The sequence below is a fragment of the Lissotriton helveticus genome, chromosome 3_1, assembly GCF_964261635.1.
Source record: "Lissotriton helveticus chromosome 3_1, aLisHel1.1, whole genome shotgun sequence".
Lineage (NCBI taxonomy): Eukaryota > Metazoa > Chordata > Amphibia > Caudata > Salamandridae > Lissotriton > Lissotriton helveticus.
The window spans coordinates 1,692,426,355-1,692,449,642 of NC_136061.1; the positions used below are offsets into that span (position 1 = coordinate 1,692,426,355).

General features: G+C 40.7%; 1 protein-coding gene across 1 annotated transcript in view; it reads right to left on the minus strand.

The window, feature by feature from the left end:
- Nucleotides 1–23,288, minus strand: part of LRP1B (LDL receptor related protein 1B) — a 3,812,342-nt gene that overhangs the window by 3,380,224 nt on the left and 408,830 nt on the right. The window contains exon 3 of the mRNA XM_078683424.1: nt 8,173–8,310. Coding sequence (XP_078539550.1) covers nt 8,173–8,310 — 138 coding nt within the window. The remainder of the gene's footprint in view (nt 1–8,172; nt 8,311–23,288) is intronic.

Sequence of the window (23,288 nt, forward strand, 5' to 3'; positions counted from 1 at the left end):
GCACTGTGTCAAGCTACCAGAGGGTGAGTACAGGTTTTTTTCATGTGGATCTAGCTTACCCTGACTAAAGTTTTTGTTCCTGCGTGTACAGGGTGCATAGTCTAACAAACTGAAACGCCATTGTTAACAGTGGCCACACTGCTCCAGCAGTAAGGAAGCTCACAATAAAAGCAATTTGTTTTCTTGCTTTTAAATTGATAGCATAGAGAACCAGATTGGACTCACTTAACAATAATGAGCAACACAAGCAGCGGTGCCAAAGTCCGACTAGCCTTATTAAAAGTATAGAAATCAGTTAAAATAATGCTTTCTATATTTGCAAGATGGCCACTGTATTTCTCTACTCTAAATATGTTTCATAGTCTCATGCTTTTCAATGATGTTCCAAATCAAAGAAACATGCAATGTGGTAGCCATTTTGATAATATAGATTTTTTTTATTGTTTCATATAATGTTAACATTTTTGGAAGCCGCTATTGGCTTTTTTACTGCTGGCAGAGTTTGAAATATTCCAGGGGTGGTGAAGCCAATAGCAGCTACCAGCAGGTGAGTGGCAACACGAAGGCCATCTTGGACGTCATCATTTGTATCTGACATGCAAATGAGGAGCATCAGGAACGAGGGTGCATGGTTACACCCAGTGTATCAATATTGTTGCCATGCAGTGGCTGGCATGGTGCTGAGAAGCATCTGCACAGGAAGCGTGGTGGTCGAGAAGGGGGAGCTAGAGGAAAAAAGTAAAAACAAGCAGTGTGCTCTGAAAACTAAGGCTTGCATCCCATGGATTTCTAAACAAGTAATGACTTAAAAACTGCAAACTGTAGTTTCAGGACATCAGCATTGGAAGGCTACACTATAGCTGATCAAAACAAGGTTAAAAGAGCTTTGATCCTGGGGAAGGACAAACACAAACTAGGGAGAAAAGCCTCCAATGGAGGGCAGCGAACTGAGATTGATAAAAAAGCCATCTAATCATGAGCAAGACTTGACTCTGTGGAGTATTCTATGCAATGCTGCCTGCAATATAAAGCTGGAACTATCTATAACTAAACTTCAAGAAATGATTTTGAAAAACTGGCATTTTCCTCCTTTGAATTGTACCTGAAGTGAATTAGAGAAGCAGGAATTCTTGCACTGACCCAGAACTACGTACCTTAATAAAAGGCAACATAATTAATGAAGCCATGCTCTTTGATTACAGCAAATGTATATTGACTTCAGGTGATGATGTGTACCTTTGCAAATGGCTTGTTTGCTTTCAACATTTTACTTCTTGTATGTACTGAATCAGTAACTATTTGGCTTAAATCTAAAACGCATTCACTGAAAAAGCACCTCAGTCTTGCACAATATTATCCATCTATTAGTGTTATCTGAATACTCATAGGAGCAAAAAGTCAGTACATGTGATAGAAGTGTTATTATTTCCCTATTTTGTAGTAAGGTTGTAGTTTTTCATTATTACATCTTCCCATAATGTATTAATAGCATGCATATAATATATCAATAAAACGAAGAACATTACAGAAATCTTACTGCAGCATAAATGTAAATGCAATATGAGGACAATGTGATTTAAAATAACAATTGCATATATTTTCAATTGACCAGGATCAGTGGCTCCTAGCAGACAGATATCACTAAAACTAGTTTAGAAAGCCTTTTTAGTTCTAATGCACATGCCAATAAAATATATTTCACACTAACACAAAGAAATTGTAAGATTAGGTTTGTCTTAATGTAACCTCAAGACATCATTAAAACTCAGAAGGAAGGCAAAAAAATATATAACATTAGAAAAAAGTGAAAGTCCACAAGTCCTGGCCCTGACATGTACTTTTTGTTAGGTAGATGTAAACATGTGCAAAAAGCTGTCAATCATCGTGAGAGAGAGTCAGTGTCCGAAGTGGGCTGTATGCTATGGTTGACGAAAGAAAAATGTAAATGACAGTTCAATATAGTCATAATTCAGGAATGCTGGCCCAAAGCCTCTCCATGAATGATTATCTGTATGTATTATTTACTCATGATTTGTTTTATACATGCAGATGATGACATTGCTAATAAACCTGTCTCTGTGTCCGCCTTAAAAATATGGCCAGAGAGGATTGTGAAAAACTATTCACAGGATAGTCGATCGGAGTAAGGGATGCTCTTTTTGGCCATCCCATACTTAAACAAAAAGCTCTGTCCCTTTAAGAGGTCTGTCCCTATCTCAACAATCCCAGCAAAAGGAAGTCAATATGGGAGTTTTATGACTTTAAAAAAACATACAAACCCCTTTAACCAACTATTATTCTTCAAATGTAGTAAATTAATCATATCATTTCACCATGAAGTGCTACTTGCTTATCCCACTGGCCATTATTTTTCAGATGTATAAAGACTGTTGAATAAGGTGATTAAAGGTAGATGTTTATACAGTAATATGGTTTCGAAATAACAGAAAAAGCCTGGCTGCTGCTTAAGAATATTATAACAAAACAAGGTCAAACTTTTATGGATGGTATTTTAAATGGAAAGTGATGTACATACATAAATATAATAATCCCACAATGAATACACCCATAAAGATTCAGGTATGCAGATACCAGACAGCAAACAAAACCTTATCTCTTATATTTGCATAGTAACATTGTTCTATAATAGGCCTGTGACTCTGTTAGAAAAGCACTAACTTCAGAATTGTTTCTACAATTACGTATTTAAGAAAATGTATTTGACCTACTAAAAAGCAAGGATATCCTTTTTCACATAATATGAACACCCAAGAGATTTTCCACAAATCAAGATACAATTTCAATTCACCTTGAAAGCGAATAATGTGTATGTTTTTTAATTAAATGTCCCTTTAGACTATTCTTTTGAGGCACCATGGAGTTTAGTAAGGAAAGTGAATCTTAATTGGTACTTTGAACTTTTACATAATTAACACTTAACAATTTCGGCTGAGAAAAAGATAGACTGTACTTTAAGCGAATATGAGAGTGCAATAATCAATGGAAATGGATCCCCTGAGAAATGTGTTCCAAGATTGTATGTAAGGTAATGTTTTGCAATAGAAAATATAATGCTGAATGCACTCACATCTTACACTGCTTTATTTTCTCATGACAATGATGCACAGATCAAAATATTTATGACAATAAAGAAAGATTATCATTGTACTGTACATCATGTGCCCTGTCAGACATAGGATAATGATTCAAGTATTTTTTCACATTGGCCCTTTTTACAATGACATTTTTGGGGGTATATTAGTATTAGACTTAATTCACTAGTGAAAACCTGTACTGTTTCATGAAGCCAAACACCAATGCTGACACTACTTACGTGTCAAAAAATATGTTTAATCTTTTCTCTGGTTCCCTCAATTTGCTTTTGTAAACACTTCATTCACAAACAAAATTGTAACCTAAGATGTTCACTTGAGTCTTGCAGTATCCTGGCAATTATAAGCTTGGCTACAATAGTTTAGAGGGTTAATTATTCAACTGTATGGAAGACTGTGTAATAGGTTTGAAATATTACTCTTTTCATGTATCTGAGGTGAAGAATTGCATGCCAATGTGTTGAGTCACATTAATCAGGCAGGAAGCACTTCAGCACAACCATGTATCTAATATGTGGAAATATAATATTGTAGGCAGAACTGCATCTGAGTATTCAAAGTATTGTCAAGCCACTCCCATTCAATACAATGTAAGCCAAGGCAAGTTCATTAAAATGTCCAAGAAAATTGCTCAGTGCGTTTTTGAAAACACTCAGATTTCTCCTTTGTGTCTTATCCACCAGTACAGTAGGTCACGCAACCATGCCTCCTTTAGTTAACACCCAATATGGCACAATGTTTGCATTTAATTAGAATTAGACGGGGTACCTGTGAGTTCTATACTTTTCATAATGATTCAACATGGAGATATTACTTTGTTCTTTAAAAGGAGCATATGTAGTGCCTGTTTTAGGGATGCAAACAAGTTTATAAACATTCACATTTTATAACTCTTTTTACCTTCCTCATCAATTGGGTTGTGGAGTGATTGTATAAATGATGCACCATCTATTGGGTACCAGAAAATCTTCAAGATTTTTTTTACTATAAATCTGTGATAATGAGTTTTGCTGATAAGAAGTGGGATAGTCAAATTAGTACATGCAGTACTACAGTTGGATGCTGTAATCAGTTTCACCAACAGACCTGGGTGGCAAAAAAATATCCTTGCAATTAAGGGTTACAGGGCACAGGCAATTGTGGCTGCTTGCAAAGACAGGGCAATATGAGGACACTACAAAACTCAATTGCTAGCCAAAACTGAAAATATGTTTTTGAAAGCAATATTTTGCTTATGATACAGTACACCTTTTATTCCTATTCATTTTTAACTTGTCATATTTGCCATTAATATTAGAAAACCCCTAAAGCCTCTACTCAATTGGGTGTCAGTAAGGAACAATAGCAGACCTGAGACATGATTCAAGCACTACATAAGTACTTATGTGGTTCAGTGCTGTAGGCCCCCTACTAGTGTTTCATTGACAGGCTGTGAGCACAGATAGTGCCACATTACTAGGAACTTACACGTAAATTAAATATGCCAATCAGTTATAAGCCAATTCTACCATGTGTTAAGGAGAGAGCACCAGCACTTTAGCACTGGCTAGCAGTGATAAAGTGTGCACTGTCCTAAGGCTAGCAGAAACAAAGTCAGGAAAACAGGAGGTCTGAATGCAAAACGTTAGGGGGCAAACCACACGAAGGGTGCCAAGTATAACAGAAAGTCACGTTTTCATCCTATGCCCCAAGATGAGAATTATTCAAAGAGATTTTTAATACCTTAGGTTATCTGGGGGGGCAAGATATATGATGTTGCTATAAAGTTGTGTAAAACAGCTGTTACACAAGTTGATGTTTTTGCAATGTCTAAGTATTGATATTTTGTTTGCAATTTATGTAAGAAAGGGATAACAGCCTAATAAAATAAATTCAATTGATAATGATATATGAATTATTTGTAAGTGATATTTATATTTTTATATACTTAAATAATAAAAATGTAGATGTTAACTATAAATATGCATTTGTTGTGTTTTATGGAATATGATTTTCTGAGATAAACTGTTAATTGAACTTAGGTCGGCCTATAAGTTACAACAATATTGTATTTTACCATTATTGAGAGGCAGTATTTGACAGGATTCTACTGAATAGATCATACAAAAAGCTATGCTCAACACAAATGACAAATTCAACAATCAGCACCCCAAAAGGCCTGTTCCAAGGTGATGGACACTAAATTAAGGTTGGTAGTGCATAACCATTGCCTTGGTACAAAGTTCTCAGCATCCTTAAACATAATGCAAGACAAGAACATACAGTCTTTTCACCGTTTGATGTCACATGCTGAAATGTTGGCAAGATATGGCATTATTCTTCTTGATGGACAAAAAGCTGGCTTTAACAGAGATGTCATTACACGTAAAATAGTTACAGTAATTTTTACACATTTACATTAAATAACTTTTTGACACAACAAGAACATGTCAATATATGTTACTGATGATGCAGCACTTATAACTTTATCAGGGATTAGTGTATAAACTAATTAGCACACACTTGTCGATGAAATAAAATAATATTAGATTCATATTCAAACCAATATAGGGGTCTTACTGCAAATAAGACACTAATTCAAACTACATGATATAGCCCAGGCAATGAAAAGTGGTCCCGGAATCAATGCAGCTTGCACATGCTGCAGCCATCATGAAAAAAACAACAACAGAAATTCACAGAAGGCTTACCAATTCATAATTTTAATAAGTAACCAACCACAAGCCAATATCTGGAATACCACTCATGATATACCTCTCAACAATACTTTAAATAACTGGCAGGCTACACAGCACATGTTTTTTTCTCCAAAGAAAAATACAAAATGTGTGCGTGCATATGGTCAGAAAATGTATGTCACTTCAGGTTGCCCATCAAATTTGCTAGGTACTTTTAGGCACAAACTTCTATGTTAGAAGAGGTGTCAACAACTATGTTGAGATGACAAAATGAACATTGAAGTATAAATCCTTATTTTTCTCCATAGACTGTTCATTTAGGAAAAAAGTTTAAACCCAGTCACATTAAAAAAACAATAACATTGTTTACATATTAGTGCTTCTCAAAACCAAGGCAAAAAGGCAGAGTTTCTCATGAAACTGTATTTCCAAAATTATTCTCCCTGAATAGATATTTCAACAAAAAAAGCCGGGACATGGCAATACATCGCCATTGTTAGCCTTTCTAAAAATACATCATAGGATCTTTGATTAAAAAAATGTCAGCATTCAAGTGATCTATAAGTCTAGAACATTCAGCTTTTGAAGTGAAATATTAGGAGCCGCTCGAGTATTGACTTGTGGTTTTTAAAATGTCTGGTTGAGGCTGAGATTTTTAACCACTATTGCTTGGAGGAGGCAGCGGGTTTGAAGCTGTGACAGGGCTAGTTGGTCTGATTTATCTCTTTTTCTATGGGATACAAAGGAATCATTGGTCACTTAGTTCATTTGCTTAGTGGAAACTGACCATTTTCAATAGAATGTTTATACGCCTAAGGACTGCCAGTGACAATCACTAGCTCCACCATTTGCAGGACCTGTGGTTGTGTTGCTGTGGTGGTTTCAATTCACAAAATATCCTGTTTTCTAAGTGCCAATGCCACAATTCCTTATTTTGAGAACTGAGCTATTAGTTTGCTGGTTAATTTGCAAAATGCTACTTTGGTCTCAAAAAGACTGTGCATGACTTGCAGCTGCATTTTTGAATCATGAGGTTACCCTGGCCCTTAATAGTATGTCATTCTCCTCCTGCTATTACATTTTGATGTGCATTCTTCAATTTATTTGTTTAACTTCACTCTATAGCCATTCCTTCTTTTCGATTTTCTCACTTCTATTCAACCTTTCTTTACTGGTAATAATATTTTTTGTATACTTTTTAAATTTTTTCACTGAATACTTTCCCCATGGAAATTGCCTTCTAAAATGTTATCAACTATTTTGCTAAATCAAGTTCCAAGTTCAATCAAAATAAAATATACATTTTCTAACATTAACGTACAGAATGAAATGTGCTCGCCGGTTTGCCCATCATGCTAAAGCACGTAATGCGAACAAGAAAAATTAGAAAATGCAACCATTATGTCCATACATTGAATAAATGAACACTTGACACTATTAGCGTAAAAATGTTCCAAGCCAAATATGGGTTTCCAAACATAATATATTTTAAATGTCCATGGGTACATTTTCGCGATCAACAGCTTTCTCATCTACTGTTTTTTTTAACTACGCTTGCAAGAGCAGGCTACCAAATATGGCTCTAAGAGGGCATATTAACAAGGGCTTATCTGTGCTTTTTTTGGCTTTAAAAGCCAAAAAAGCAAAGATAAAACTAGCGCCCTATCAGGAACAGGGTGCTAATACGCAAATTTGCATGTTAGCACCCTTTTACTCTACGCTTCCCCTTACATCTCTACTGAGATGCAAAGGGGGCGTTCCAGAGAACAATAATAGGAGAAATGTCACTAAGCGACATTTCTCCCATTATCAAGGATATCCCTAACTCTGTTAGCGATAAAAAAGCAGCGCTAACCGCGTTTAACGCTGCTTTTTAACATCTTTGTATTTTTCTTACTTAGCCATGACATCCTATGTAAGGTGGATATCATGGCTAAGTATGTCTATCCCTAGCAGCAAGCTATCACCAAACCTTGTGGGATTATCGCTGTATTTCCAGCGACAATCTCACAATTGGCAGCTTGCGCTGTGAATTTAATCGCTTTGGAGATAAGCGTTGCTTATAGCACGCTATCTCCGTGATAAAATTCAGAGTTGGCTGGCGATAATTATCCTAGCGCTAAGTGCACTTAGCGATAATTATCGCCTGGCCCTGTTAATATGCCCCTAACATTGTTTATGAGTGGCACCTATATATTTATTTAGCTCACTTTCCACTTATCCTTCCACAGACAGAGACACACCAAACACACATATACACCCCAAAACACACACACACATCGGGCAGCATTTTGTTATTAGAAATAAAGTATTACCTTTGCCTTCAACAATATTTTTATGAACCTCCGACAATAAAACGTGCAATCATAAGTTTGACTTACCACGGCAATGAACTCCTTCGTCGTACCCATCAGAGCAGTCATAGACACCATTGCATAATGCGGAAAAATGAATACATGTATTGGTACCGATGCATGACAAGTGATTCTGTGGGCACTTGAATTCTGCCTCCTCAGGACCTGCAAATGACAGAAGGAACCGTCAAATCTATTCACATTATCTTTATACTGATGGCAAAGTTATAGGTATATTTTATTTTGTGATTACACATTCCAAAATTATTTTGTTGTTGCACTAGAATATCATAATCAGATTATAGTCGGACATTATGATTGCATCCTCAATGTGATTTGCAAAAATATTAAACCATCTGAGTTAATAATAGAAAATTTGCAACCAATGTGACACTCTTCTGGCAAGCCATATTGAAAAACACAATATTTACATCAGGTTATATTTTTGGCTGTGATATTGACAAAGAATTCAATTTTTTTTAATGCTACATTTGACATGCGATATATTGCTTGGAAACAACACGAGTGAGAGAAATGTGCTGCAGCAAAATACTAAAGTTGACTGTTTGCTACAGCCTTCAAAGAGCATGGACCAAACCAAATGTCACATAAAGTGTTGCAATAAAGATGCACTGTAAATGTTTAAACAGCTCAACAGAAGAAGCAGGCCCACATGATATGGAAGATAGATAGATAGATAGATAGATAGATAGATAGATAGATAGATAGATAGATAGATAGATAGATAGATAGATAGATAGATAGATAGATAGATAGATAGATAGATAGATAGATAGATAGATAGATAAAACAACAGAGTAGGACATTTTATTTGTTTTGCGTATGTATGCATGTCCTCCCGCCCACCTTCTAAGTGTGGTAGACAGGAACATCTGATCTTCCAAGTAAATGGAGAACATCCATTTGGTGCTCCTACAAGATGGATTCCCTCTCTATGGCCTAATTTGCAAAGCAGCCTGAGACATTTTTCTTTTATATTCACTGTGTTTAGCATGAAGGGGTTCAGATTAGCCCCATGAGCATGATCATTATTGCAGAGACAACATAGGAAAGGGGAAGTACTCTACTTCCCTTATTAATTATACATTACCCTAGCTTACCCATGCGTAGGAATCGTTGCAGGAGGGAAATCCTTGTGCAGGGAGTCACCCAGGAGTATGCAACTTGAGGGTAGCGGACATGGGCAATTGCTCCCCCACTCAAAATGGCCCACACAGTCTTACTACCCCCACTGGGCTTGAGTGGGAATTTACCCCCAATCAGCCCACCACATGGGAGGCAAACAAAACTAGACCCAAACAATGTTTTCATTATGAAAAAATGGGCTAGGAGCACGGCCTGCCTGGTACTAGGCCATAATCACACCCTTATCAGGCATACAGTCTCTGTATCCTGAGGTAGGTTAGGGAATTTATCCACAATTTGCTATTCCTGGGAGGGAAAGCAGGCCCAATGTTAGTGAAATATTTTTTCTAAAGAAAAGAAAGGAGTGTGGTGCGGGGTGCCTACCTCTGGGAAACAGACTCTATTTTTACCCCTAGCTGAAGGCAGAATGAGAGTTCCCCCTCTTTGCAGCACTTGTCAAAACTACACTCAGCAAAATTCCAATTTCCTCTCACTTGCCCAGGCCATTTCTGAAACCTAGAGACCCAAGGAAATTCAGGGTGGGGTGGCTTGTGTGAATACCAGTATATGTTCTTTCCCAGTTGCCCTACAAACATCAAAGTATGGGCCCAAAGGATATTTCTGTCCGTATGTATGATCGAGAAAACTTTAGCTGTTCCATCCAAGCCGTAGCAGCTATGCATTCCCATGCTTCTTCAGATTGAAATTCTGACTCCGATTTGTTGGTGGACCTAACACACATCAATGGGATTGGACCAAAACTGTACCTGTGTGAAAACCTCATTGACAGCATATTGACTTCACATGGTGCAAGTTTCATCATGTAACAGTTGAAGAGCCCACTCATGCAAGTCATGTTGCATTTTTATCTTGAAAAGTGTGGGGCCACTGTGTGGTAGAAATTGCTTTTACCTTGCATATTCCATACCTTTCTATCACAGAAATATGAGGAAATAATTTGATTTTAGACAACGTTAGAGGTTTGCATGGCATTCTGAATATGAAAAGGAAGATTATCTGCACAAGTCAAACCACCCTGGACTCCTCTTGCTGTCTAATTTTCAACAATGTCTGGGGTTGGTTGGCTTATCTTGGTTCTAGCCAACCCCTGGCCAAAATACTGCTGTTACTAACAGCAATAGAATTAGTACATTTCAAAGAAACATCTTAATGTTTCCATGTTGTATATTGGGGGATTTCCTGTCACAGGTGGTTGTCCCTTTACCTAGGGGTTCTGGATATTGTAGGGAAAAGGAAGGAACACAGAATAGTATACCATTTGTTATTGTCAATTGAACCACTCTCCATTTATGGCTTACAAATTTAGGCCAGTGAGAAGAAAGAACAGATATTGGCACAAGTGCCTCTAAATCAGATACAAATATTAGTATCCCCAAATTCAGAATTTTACAGTTAACCACTATTCCTAAACTCACTATTTTGGACACTTCTAAAAATGCATAGGTTTTCTTCATACCCATTTTTCATTGACTAAATGTTACCACATGAATTATTGCATTTTAGAAACACAATGAAAATCATTATAATTCTACTCAATTGATAGCTTTAAATTTTCTTTTTGTTGGGCAAACTGCATTGAAGGTATTCAAGTGCTTTTGCATGCACACCAGTTACATTAAACAGGGACACATTCAATTTTGTTTTTCAGCCACAGGGAGATCAAGTCATTTGCCCAGATTAACAGGATGTTAAGCTGTCGCCGAGACTCAAAAACCTGGTTCTCTAGTTCGAAAGATGCCAGCACTGGCCTTGACGCCCACCAGATTTTGTGGTTCACCCTGCAAGGACGGTTTGTGGCTGTTGCTTGACCAGGGCCCACACCCCAGTCAGCTAACAACCCAATTTTACAAAGCACCTTTCCAAATACATCATCAGGGCCACTCAGACCACCACTGCCAACACTACAACCAATAATAATGCCAATGAACACTACGAGAACCACTAAGATCAACAACAACAATATTCAGATAATCCATTTGCTTCAGTTGCAATACCTCCACCACTATCTCACATCACTAATACAATGCCAACAATAGTGCTAAGGCAATGACCATTGTAGGAAAATTAGTTGTGTGGCAATATATTCTGCACCACCAGCGTAGTTTTGGCCACTCCACGTTACGATTTTATTGCAGAGCTCCATCCAAACTCCACCAACCGCAGCGTGGAGGAGTTTTTGCTTACGCGTGGCTCGCCAACGATATGTTGGTGAGTGCAAGTGAGAATTTGCATCCCCTAGCGTGATATTGGGTGCAGGGAGGGCGCCCAGCAAGATTTTTCCCGTGCAGATGGTCACAGGTGATTGTGGGCAGTCGTGACTACTAGTGGTGAGAAAGCTGCTGTTGGAGTAGAAAATCTAATCGAGCAGCAGCCAAACAAGCAGTGCCCTCAGGCGCACCACGAAGTGGCGTTCGCCCTGATGTTACAGCATCCCTCCTATGAATTCTGTGGAGTGAAACTTCGCAAGTTCTGGCCACCTGTAAAGAAAATGTCTCTTTTTGCAAGATCACCCCAATTTCTTAGGTCGAGCTAAGCGGCAGCACGCATACACTACTCGCTCTGCAAGGCATGCTGTAATAGAGTATGCAGTGAAAGCCACACCCACACTCCAGCCATATTTTTAATTGGCTTGTGTCATTGCCTTTCATAAATGCTGGCTTCCAATTGATTACGAGGCTTGTTAGTCCCTCCTGGATACCGCCTTGTCTCCGTTTGTTACATTCCATGGCGACTGGCCCCTTTACTTCAGTTGTTACACTGTATGTCTCATTTAGTTTTGTAAGCACTATTTTCTTTACTTCAGGCATGACCCGCTTCGCGCACAATGCTTTCACTTTTGAGGCAGCTTGGGACAACAGCACCTGCTTTCATTAATATCAACTGAGGTGATAAAGGGCACCCGCTTTTATTAATATGAACATGGGCGTCACATGGTGCCTGCTTTCACTATTATAAATGCCTGCTTTCAATAATTTCAACACAGGCATCACACAGCGCCCACTTTCACTATTATAAATGCCCACTTTCATTAATATCAACACAGGCGCCACATGATGCCCGCTGTCACTATTTTAAATCCCGCCTTCATTAATCTCAGCACGTATGCCACACGGCACCTGCTTTCGCTATTATAAATGCCCACTCTCATTAATATCAACACGGGCGCCACATGGCACCCGCTCTCACTATTATAAATGCTTGCTTTCATTATTATCAACGCAGGTGCCACATGGCGCCCACTTTCATTAATAGCAACAATCAATCAATCAATCAGTACATTTATAGAGCGCACTACTCACCCGTGAGGGTTTCAAGGCGCTGAGGGTGTGGGGGGAGGGGGAGTGGTGCTACTGCTCGAATAGCCAGGTCTTGAGGTGTCTCCTGAAGGTGAGAAGGTCTTGGGTCAGTCGGAGGTGGATGGGAGGGAGTTCCAGGTCTTGGCGGCAAGGTAGGAGAAAGATCTGCCACCTTTTGTTGTTCTTCTGGTGCGTGGTACGGTGGCGAGGGCGAGGCTGGCTGAGCGGAGTTGGCGAGTCGGGGTGTAGAACGAGAGGCGTTTGTTGAGGTATTCGGGTCCGGCGTTGTGGAGCGCTTTGTGTGCGTGGGTGAGGAACTTGAACATGATCCTCTTGTTGACCGGGAGCCAGTGCAGGTCTCTCAGGTGGGTGGGAATGTGGCTGTGGTGGGGTATGTCCAGGATGAGGCGTGCAGAGGCATTCTGTATGGGTTGTAGTCTTTTCTTTAGCTTGGCCATTGTCCCTGCATAGAGTGCGTTGCCATAGTCAAGCCGGCTTGTGATGAGGGCTTGGGTGACAGTCCTTCTTGTTTCCGTGGGGATCCATTTGAAGATCTTTCGTAGCATGCGGAGGGTGTTGAAGCAGGAGGAGGAGATGGCGTTGACTTGCTTGGTCATAGTAAGCGATGAGTCCAGGATGAACCCAAGGCGCCACACGGCGCCTGCTGTCACTGTTATAAATGCCTGCTTTCATATCATCAGTGTTATGCCAGTTTTCATTAATAATAACACTGGCGCCACACTTCCCCCACTTTGACTATTATAAATTCCTGCTTTCATATCATCAACACGGGCGCCACACAGCACCTGCTTTCATTATCAAAGCCCATTTTATGTGTATAACTACTGCAGACTCTGTGTGACCACCAATCAGAGCCTCATTATAAAATAATGGGGTGACCCATACTATTCCAAGGACCTGGTTAATACTCGGTAGAGAAAGGAGGAGTACAGCACTGATCACCGGGCCTGCGCTATGGTGGCTTACTAAGGTAATTTCAGGTCTCCCATGCTGGTTTTTCATAACTGCTCATACCCATTTATTGGGAATTAATTAACCTTTTAACATTCCTTATTCCTTATTTATTTTAGGTGCCTTAATCCATCAGTGTTAGGATTCAATCAACACTGCTGTCCTGAAAACTGCACATTGTACCTATTCTTAATCACCGCTACAATTATGCGGGTAAGTAGACGGTGGTCTACTGGGCTACAGATTAGTATACTTATATATATATATATACAATATACATTTTTAACCCATATCCTCAAACCCTTACAGACTGCCACCTGAGGGGCTGTACCCCCGACTTCGCCTTGATACAGGCCAGTGAGTAGGCACACAAATTCTGTAACTACTTTCGGTCTTTAAATAATTTAGGCTCTAATTAAGTCCTTTTGCACCACTAGGTTGTGCCCTCCCCATCCTGAGGAAGACCCACCTGCAGAGGATACAACCCACCCTCTCTTCGCCAGGGTCGATACGTCAACACTTTCCCCTAGGGGCCTTGTACCCTACTTCACCCCATCCCTCTTTATAGAAGATTATACTCTGTACAACATCAAGAACCAAAAAAGTACTTTCAAATCCATGAGAGACAGGCCCGATTGTAAAACTGGTGCTACAGTAAACCACAACCAGTTTACTAAGGAAATTACTATGTGTAATTGATTGTTTTAACTACTCTCTGATTTCCCTCCCTATACATCTGTTCTATTCTCACGAGCACACTCCCTTTTCCACACTCCCCCCTGGAGCAACCCTTTTTTCTTTTTTGAAATGTTCTCTATTTATGGTGCATGTGTGTTTTTTTGAGGATATACTTAATTGAATTAAGAAGCTAATGGGTACACCTATGATATAACTTGACTTCTATGTGTATCATGTTCATAGATTTCGACTTAATGAATGCCTTCCTAAGGCAATTAATCTTGGACCAATCAGAGCCCAGCATTCTACTTCAGTACAGTCATTTGCACAAGTGTTTACTTGGTGACCCTGTGCTTATCCTTCGGTTACCCTGGCAGTAAGTGGTATTGTTCTTTCCAGCCAGACATACAAATGTGGGCAGGGCAGTGGTATAACATTGTGTTGTTTAGCAATCCAGTCCCTCTTCATTGGTGCAGAGTGGGGTGCGCCTACTCCCTGTCCAGTGCCACTCAAGCAGCAGTAGTGAACGTGCACTGCTGTGCACCCGGTAAACAAGTGAGATGTCACGTGTCCTGGTTTGGCACTCGGCCCTGTCTAGGAGCACACAGCGGGCTACACTGCAGTAGAACAGTAACTGAAGACAGTCCCTGGTTTCTATTGATCACCTAGCCTGCAGTGCTGCTGGTTTATTTACAGGGTGGTCAGAAGATATCTTTGTCACAAAAAAACCTTAGATGTGGCGACTTGATGTTCACTGTGTTATACTTATTTCAGCACAGCACTGAAGGAGGTTGTGTAGCAGCTGCGGTTGTCGATCTCTCTTTGCACGTATTTATTTAATGTAGCATCATGTGGTGCTGTAAGGTCATTCAATAGCTGACTGCTTTAGATGTGGATGCCGTACAAAGGTGCTGGTTGCCAATAGTTAATGCACACAGGTGAGCAGGGTACATTTTCTTTTTGCTTTTAGTAGGTAACAGGAATAGTGCTCTACGTGTCTCCTATCTTAATTTTGGGTGGCCCTATCTTGAGGCATCCAAATCTAAAAATAATTTCTCACAAACATGTCATTATAAAGATTTCTACCCGGAGTTCACAAAGGTCTGCTGTAACATTTCGACTTCTGCAGCTTTTTTAATAACTAAATCACCAACTTGTTCTTACCCTGCTATTGATACAGCGCATATTCTATGTGTGCTATTTACACAACAATACTACATTTACCTAGAGGTGAGCAACCCTCAGATTGTACCATGTCTAACTAAACATTCGGGAGAGAATGTGGCATAATGACCAAAGCTGACAAATTTGGAACTGGAGAACCAGCTTTGAATCTCGTATCCATATTCTGTGATTCTGGGCAAATCAGTTAATGTCCCAGAGCCTACCAACAATGAAGGTGTCTTTGTGTAATGTAACTGGTGCTCATACAAAGCGCTGTACCGCCAATTAAACTCAGAAGTTTTGGAACACTTTACTTAGGCAGTTCCCTTTTTATATCATCCTTTTGCTGTCCATTCCAATGACGTGTGATGTGATATAGCCATAACAATGCACTTTTTACATACATTTCCATAAGATATCCAGCAAACTTCCCTCAATAATACTTTGTTTTTCCACCTTCATCAGGGATATCAGCTGACAGTCAGACCCTTTACCTAAGCCTGGCTGAGTATACAGATTCCAAGCTACCGGTCACTTCCTACAATCAGGAGTTACGCAAAGCATGGGAGAAAGTAGCTTCCACATCTCTCATAGTGGCACCCCAAAATTCCCATTGCCTGATGTTTTGAAATTATAATAAAAATGTTTTATTCAAAATAGCATGAACATTCATAACTGGGCAAGCACACATCAATAGTTCAGGTAACTAATATGCTTCATTTATAGCCCTGAGTTTTCTGAGATTGCACTTAAAAATATAACAAGGGTCAAACAAAACACAGCCCATTTACCACCACACGGTAGCTTCACAGTACTGCAACAATGTGTGTTATTACTGAACTCAATGGTATTTATCATACAGAGCTTAGAAGGATGAAAGGCGGAGTAGACCCTTGCTAATGGTTACAACTTTGCAGTCACACATGTATTGAGGCATGTTAGCTGTTTGGGATGGCACATTCTGCTGTAGCAATCCATACTCACTATTGATTTTTTAGGGATGCCGAAACAGCCTCCACTCCCTTCCTGCCTTTCTTTGATTCAATCCTCTCGTCCTCTTTTCACTTTAATTCTTCTCCACTGTATCCAATCTCTACCACCTTATGTCCTTTCATCCATCAGCTACTACTTGCTCATAATCACTTCCTTCATCCCTCATTCCCTTCCTTCACTCCTATCACTTTTCCTTACCTCCCTACATTCTCTTCATTACTTACATCACCTCTAAACCACTATTTTCCTATAATGTTCCCTCTATTTCCCATTCACTAATTCCTTCTTTTCTCTCACAAAGTCCTTTCATTTTCTTTCTTCCTTCAACCTCTTCTCTTTTTTCTGTTCCACTCTCTCTTTCACCCTACCTCCTTCCCTCTAACCCAATCTAACTTCCTACCTACGTTTACTCTTCTCTTCCATCCTACCTCCCTATATCCTTCCTTCAAGCTCACCCTTTCTTCATTATAACTTGATGTTCACTGTCACACACAACACCACACAATTTACCAGCACACAATTCAAAACCAGCCAGCATAATTACACTAGACATAATAACACTCAGCACAACATAATTCAACTCCACACAATAACTCCCTAATCCCTAACACATAAATACACCCCACATAAAACCAATCCATACCACATAGCAACAGTCCACTTAACCACTTCGGCGCTGATGACGAGCTCAGCTCGTCATGAGTTGCGCCGTTCGCACGCTGATGACGAGCTGAGCTCGTTATGTAACGCGCGTTTTTAAAAAACGCCGCGTACAGCGGGAAAAGCCGCCGCGCGCATGCGGTTTAACACACTCCACTTAATTCCAATGAGCCTAATTTCACTCAACGCCACACAGTTACACACAAATCTACTCAACATGTACCCATTCCACACCATATAATTCAACAAGAAACCACGTAATATAATCAACACAATTACATAACACTCCACATACATACAACCCACACCACATAATTCCACATTACACCACAAAATTCCATAGCACGCAACATAATTAAACTCCACTACATAACACTCTACAGCACAAAATACCATACCACAAAATTACTCTCAAAACACACACGATCCCACTCCACATAATTCCAATACATTAAATACCACATAATTACTATCCACTACACACCACATATATCCACTCCACAACAGATAAGTAAAACATATTTACATTTACAACACCAATAGCTTTAACTGTCGGTTTCTAAATGATCACTCCACTGCAGATATAAAAACATAATTAAAAAACATTGTCATTTACAGTCCCAATAGCTCTAACTTTCACCAATGCGAGACTGATTGCATTGCAAATGCTTGTTTGAATAATGTTGTTGGGTGTTTCACTATGAGCACTGTGACTTTGCCAACCAGGCCCCAATGCATGTTCTCTGATCCCTAAAACATGTTGAAATTGGTTTTACTGCAATTTGGTCAATTTAACTTATGCATAAGCTCCTAGTATATGGGACAAACTGTACCCAGGGCCTGTAGGTTACATGTCCCCAGTGTCCTGCAACACCCATTGTGCCACCTGCTACAATTGCAGTGCATAGATAATAAGCTATTTTGATAGGTCTAAATCTTCCTATAAAATATGAACAAATGAACCCTAAGCAGGCTTTACTTCCCATAAGGTGGATTGCATGGTATTTAAAAGTAAGTCATATAAACATTTAATGCTAAACATGCCTACAAAGTGAAAACGCCCCAAAAGCTATTTTCACTGTACTAGGGTGTGTTGTTCCATAGAAAAGCATGGGGATTCAATATTCAATTTAATAAAGTTATCTGTTGCAAGGACACCCCAACAAATTTCATACTTAAACTTTTTGGAATATTTATTGGAAGCCCAATTCACTGGTGAAAAAGACTGTTAATAGCTATTTTTGCAAAACTACTTTTAGAATGTTACCTTTTCCCTGCACACAGTGGATGCTCATTTGCATGAGGTCCGACTGGCATTTGAATGGCCCCCTTGAACAGATGTGACTACTGATCCCAGAGCGGAACAAAGGTATTGGTTATGAAGAGGTGTTCTGTTCCTCTGGAAAGATTACAATCTAAGATATGTCCTGGAACTTGGTTACCTTTTCACAGCTCTACCATTTCACAGGCAAATGCTAGATGACACCTTGGCAGGATCATTTTTGTTCTCCAAGTCAGGAAGGCAGCAATTCCAATGAGAGATAAACTGCCTCAGAATTGGTTTGAATTGACCACAGAGGAGGGGGGCTCATTTCCTTGATCACACCTCTATGGTTGGCACACAGACTCAGCACTGTCTTGGATTGTGGCAGAGAGGGACACAGTGGAATTGATTGTCTGGAGGAGGCTGCACCACAACTGCTAGAAAAGTAGGTAAGGTTACTCTTTGGAACTTTGTCCCTATCACTTAGGGCGGGAGCAGGAGTCACCCTCACTCACAGGCTAAAGCCAAGTATAAATATTGCACCCATGGGCACCCTCTTCAGAATAATGGTGACCTGTGGAAGAAAGAAGAAGGACTTCACCTGCAAATCCGAGTCACCTGGTGATCCCTGGCCAGTGAAACAATATAGTGCCTTGGCTGAGTTGCTCAACCCCCCCCCCCCCCGAACGCCATCTGGAATTCTTCGCTAAGACAGGGGATCTTTCCATTGGCCTGGAAACATGCCTTTCTCCTTTCAATTTTAAAGAAAGTCAATGTCGACCCTGCAGTCACCTGTTATTTTAGGCCCATTTCCTTGTTGCCTGCCCCTGCTAAAGTATTAGAGAAGCTAGCTCACCAGCAGCTGGCAGCTTTTATTGAGTCCAATGGCATACTGCATGATTACCAGTCGGGCTTCGGCACTGGCTTCAGTACAGGCGGTGGATGGGGGCTCTGCGGTCATGTTGGTGCTTCTCGACCTGACGGCAGCATTTGACACGGTGTCCCATTTCATCTTACTGGATCGCCTTAAGTGAATTGGCATCCAGGGGACAGCACTTGGCTGGATTGCATCTTACGGACATGGCAGAGAACAACAGGTCTCAATCCATCCTTTCGCCTCCCCTGTGAAACCTTTAAGTGGGGGGTACCACAGGGATCAGCCTTGAACCCGCTACTTTTCAACATCTATTTGACTACGCTTGCGGAGCTAATCGCTGACACAGGGATCAAGGTGATATCTTACGCCGACGGCTTTCAACTGATGTTTACCTTCAGTGGAGTTGTCAGCATCTTCCTTTGACTCTCTGAAAGTGTGCCTAAACAGCATTTCTGCCTGGATGAGCACTAATTCCCATAAAATTAATGCCGACAATACGAAGGTCTTGTTTTTTTTAACAAGCTGTAGCACCCTCTTCAACATTATGGTGGCCAGCTGGCTTAGGATCCCCCTACTCCTAAGGATTAAGTTAAGAATCTAGGAGTCAGATGGGACACAGACCTGTCCCTTGCTACCCATGTCCAACAAGTATCCACGGCCTGCTTCTGCAAGATAAAAATCATTAGAAAATGTATTGATTCATTGCCTGAGTCAGCATGCAAATCCGTTGTGCATGCCCTAATCACCTCCCATATTGATTATGCTAACGGTCTATACATGGGTCTGCCAATTTGACTGATCCATAGGCTTCAGAAAGCAGAATTCAGCAGCTAGACTGGTCTGCAAGGTCCCTCTTCGCAAAGATATTTCCCCTTACCTGAGACAGCTGCATTGGCTACCTGTGGCCAAGCGCATCAAATGTAAGGCCCTTATGTTGGCCTTTCGCGCATTCCAAGGTAGGGGGCCCAACTACTTGAGGCAGTGACGTTATCCTTACCAGCAGAACAGATCTCTTATATAAAACCACAAAGGATACCTTACCACCCCCCTATTTGCAAAAGCCAGAATGAGGGGAAGGACATTCGAGGTGGGGACCTCAAAATGCTGGAATAACATACCTCTTCAATTGCGCGAATTGCAGTCCAAACAGGAATTTAGAAAGGCCTAGAGAACCTGGCTCTTTAGTTGTAATGACTGAAAGTATACTGACGACTATCTCTACTTATGTCCGTACTAGCGCCGGGACACCCCATTCTGGGGAGCTGTGCGCTATACAAGAATCTTTATTAATATTATTATTAATTGAGACCTGTGATGAGCCCGGTATGGCAAGACCTGCTCTCACCTATACTTTAGGCATAGAATTAAACTCCTAGAGTCCCTTGGCTGACCTTCTCTTAAGCTACAGGTATACACAAGCTGCTGGAAGCTCTTTATCCTGAAGAGCCCAGCTGACCAGTTCCAACTGAGCCTGCCCTGGATCTTGCTGGTGGCTTCTACTGGAGTGTGTCCTAGCCCCCAAGTGTTGTTTCTGATGAACTGTGACACTTGACTGTGTCGAATTGTACCCCTCCTACCCTGTTAAGCCTGAGATTTAGAAATGTGTAACTGTTTGGCACTTCTAAATGATTTTCTTAAGTTAAAATGGTCTGCTTTGTGTCATAGGTACCAGGGGTGGAGCTCAGCTTTAAATTACTGAAACCTTTACTGGACCTAACAGGAATAGGAACATTATTACCTAAAGTGGACTACCCTCCACCCCAACTAATAATCCACTTTTTCACACCCACCAATTCCATCTTGACAATAAATAACACCACCTCCACACCACCATTACTACTAGAAATCCTCTGACAACAATATTAATGTGACTTGAATGTGCAATTGCATTGAAGCATCATTTCTGCCTGATTTGCATAAGTTAACATATATCACTCAGACCTATAAGCTTTCAAAACACTTGTTTTTAAAATGAGCTCAAACAGATGGTAAGATATTCTTGATTGACCTTAAGTCCAGGTTACATTACAATTACAATTTTGGAAATTACTCATTTACAAAGTTGTCATTTTCCTACCTAAGGCCAAAAAGGCCTTTCTGCCAGTGTCAAGTTTCAAATGACTTTTGATGGCTACTCTGTAGTTTGATGTGTGATTACTCCCAGACAATAGACAAATGGATTGGATGTTGTTGAGACTTAGTATTCTTCGTCAAGCAGGATTGCCTGGGGTTGTGCCCAGCCCCTTCCTGAGCTTTAAAGGATTCTTACTCTCTCAGTGGAAGATGTGGCTCAAACTAGGCCTGTCTCTTTCTTTTCTTCCTAGTCTCCTTGGCTACAAGCCACTGTGAGGGTGAGCTGCCCCAGAACTGTTTTAGAGTGACAAACAAAGGAGCTGTTTTCCATTGTTACAGTCACACCTCTGCATGGGCACGTGGAGCTCTGATCAGGGGAAGAAAGGTTCTGCCTCATAGGACTTGGGAAAGAGAGGTTCTGTGAGAGAGTCTACAGTAAAGAACACAGGAAATGCTGCAAATGGTGGCTGCGACACCCCGGGGATCTTTAACCTCATTGGTAAGGGAGTAGCCAGGATTTTCCAACACCCATTGTCTGACACTGGACTAACATGTGACATCCTCAGTACTCTTCTGACAACACTCATAAACCTATAAAGAGTCAGAAGAAGGACTGCCCTGCTGTCCAAAGAAACTGAAGAAAGACTGGACCAGCTTGCCTAGAGCCTAAGAACTCAGAAGTGAGTGACTCTAAATGTCAGTTTGCTGGATTCCTGTTTGAGCTACATGGACATCTAAGAAATTGGGTTGCTGTATGACTGGGGTGTGAACCCTGTTTGAGCAGCAACCACAATCCTTGTCATGGTAGAGAACAAGCCAACCCTAAATTAACCCATGCTCAACCTTCTGGTAGCTTGACACAGAGCAGTCAAGCTAAACTGAGAGTCAATGTGCAAAAAAAACGTGTGCGAAACATAAAACAGAGGACCCACCACACAAACAAAGATCCACTCCAAGTGGGAAGTATAAATAAAGTAACATTTGATAAATAAAACAAGACCAAAATGTCAATAATCCAATCAGTAAAAATGCAGATGTTCAATTTTAATGGTTTGTGTTAATATAGTGATAAAAAGCAACAACTGTGCACTGGGACAAAGTCACAAGTTCATGCCAACTGCAATGGAGTAGAGGCGGGCTACTAGGACCCTTTAAGGCCCATTGAGCCAAGTAATTTAAATCCTGGTTGGTAGAGTGTTGCTAGGATTTGCGTTGAAGATGCGTTGTGAAGCCGAAGCTATGTGTTGGTTCAGAGATGTGGCGAGGCTGTGATGCGATGGTCGAGGATCCCATTGACAAGGCTTGAGATGCAAAGACCGGCATTGAGGATGCAGCACACAGTCAGTTCCAAAGAGATGCAAGGCTGCGATGTGGAGTTTGTCAACGTCATCAAGCCTACCATCGACGAGGGATGTGAGGGCCTCCACTGAGGATGCAATGCACAGGGACAGCTTCAATGGACTGTGGCGGTGATGCAGGTCTTTGTGATGAGCCCAATCCATGCAGCATGGAGTGCTTCAGTTCTGTTTGGATTTGTGCCTTGCAGCAGAGGATATGCATCAGTTGAGCTGGATCCACAGAGGCTGGATGAGCACCCTAAGCTCACTTCGAATGGTCCAGCTGGGTTGGCATCACTTGACAGGGTAACCTCACAGATAACAAAGTCCAGGTTCCGGTTCTAGGTTGTTGGAAGCCTGATGTGTCCCTGAGGCTTCAGATTAGGAGGCCAGCCAGCTAGCCCTTCAAATCGCTCTAGGTTCAAAAGATGCAGGTCCAGGCCTTCTCACTCAGGACAGAGGACAGTAGGCAGCATGTCAGCACAGAGTAACAGTCATTTTCACAGCACAGTAGTCCTCCTTCCTGGCAGAGCATCCACAGGTCCAGATGTGTATTCCAGAGTTGGTGTCTGAGGTCCAACATGTATGTCCTGTTCTGCCTTTGAAGTCTAGAAGAAGCTTCTAAAGCTTTCTTTTGATCTGTTTCCCTGGCTCCAGACTAA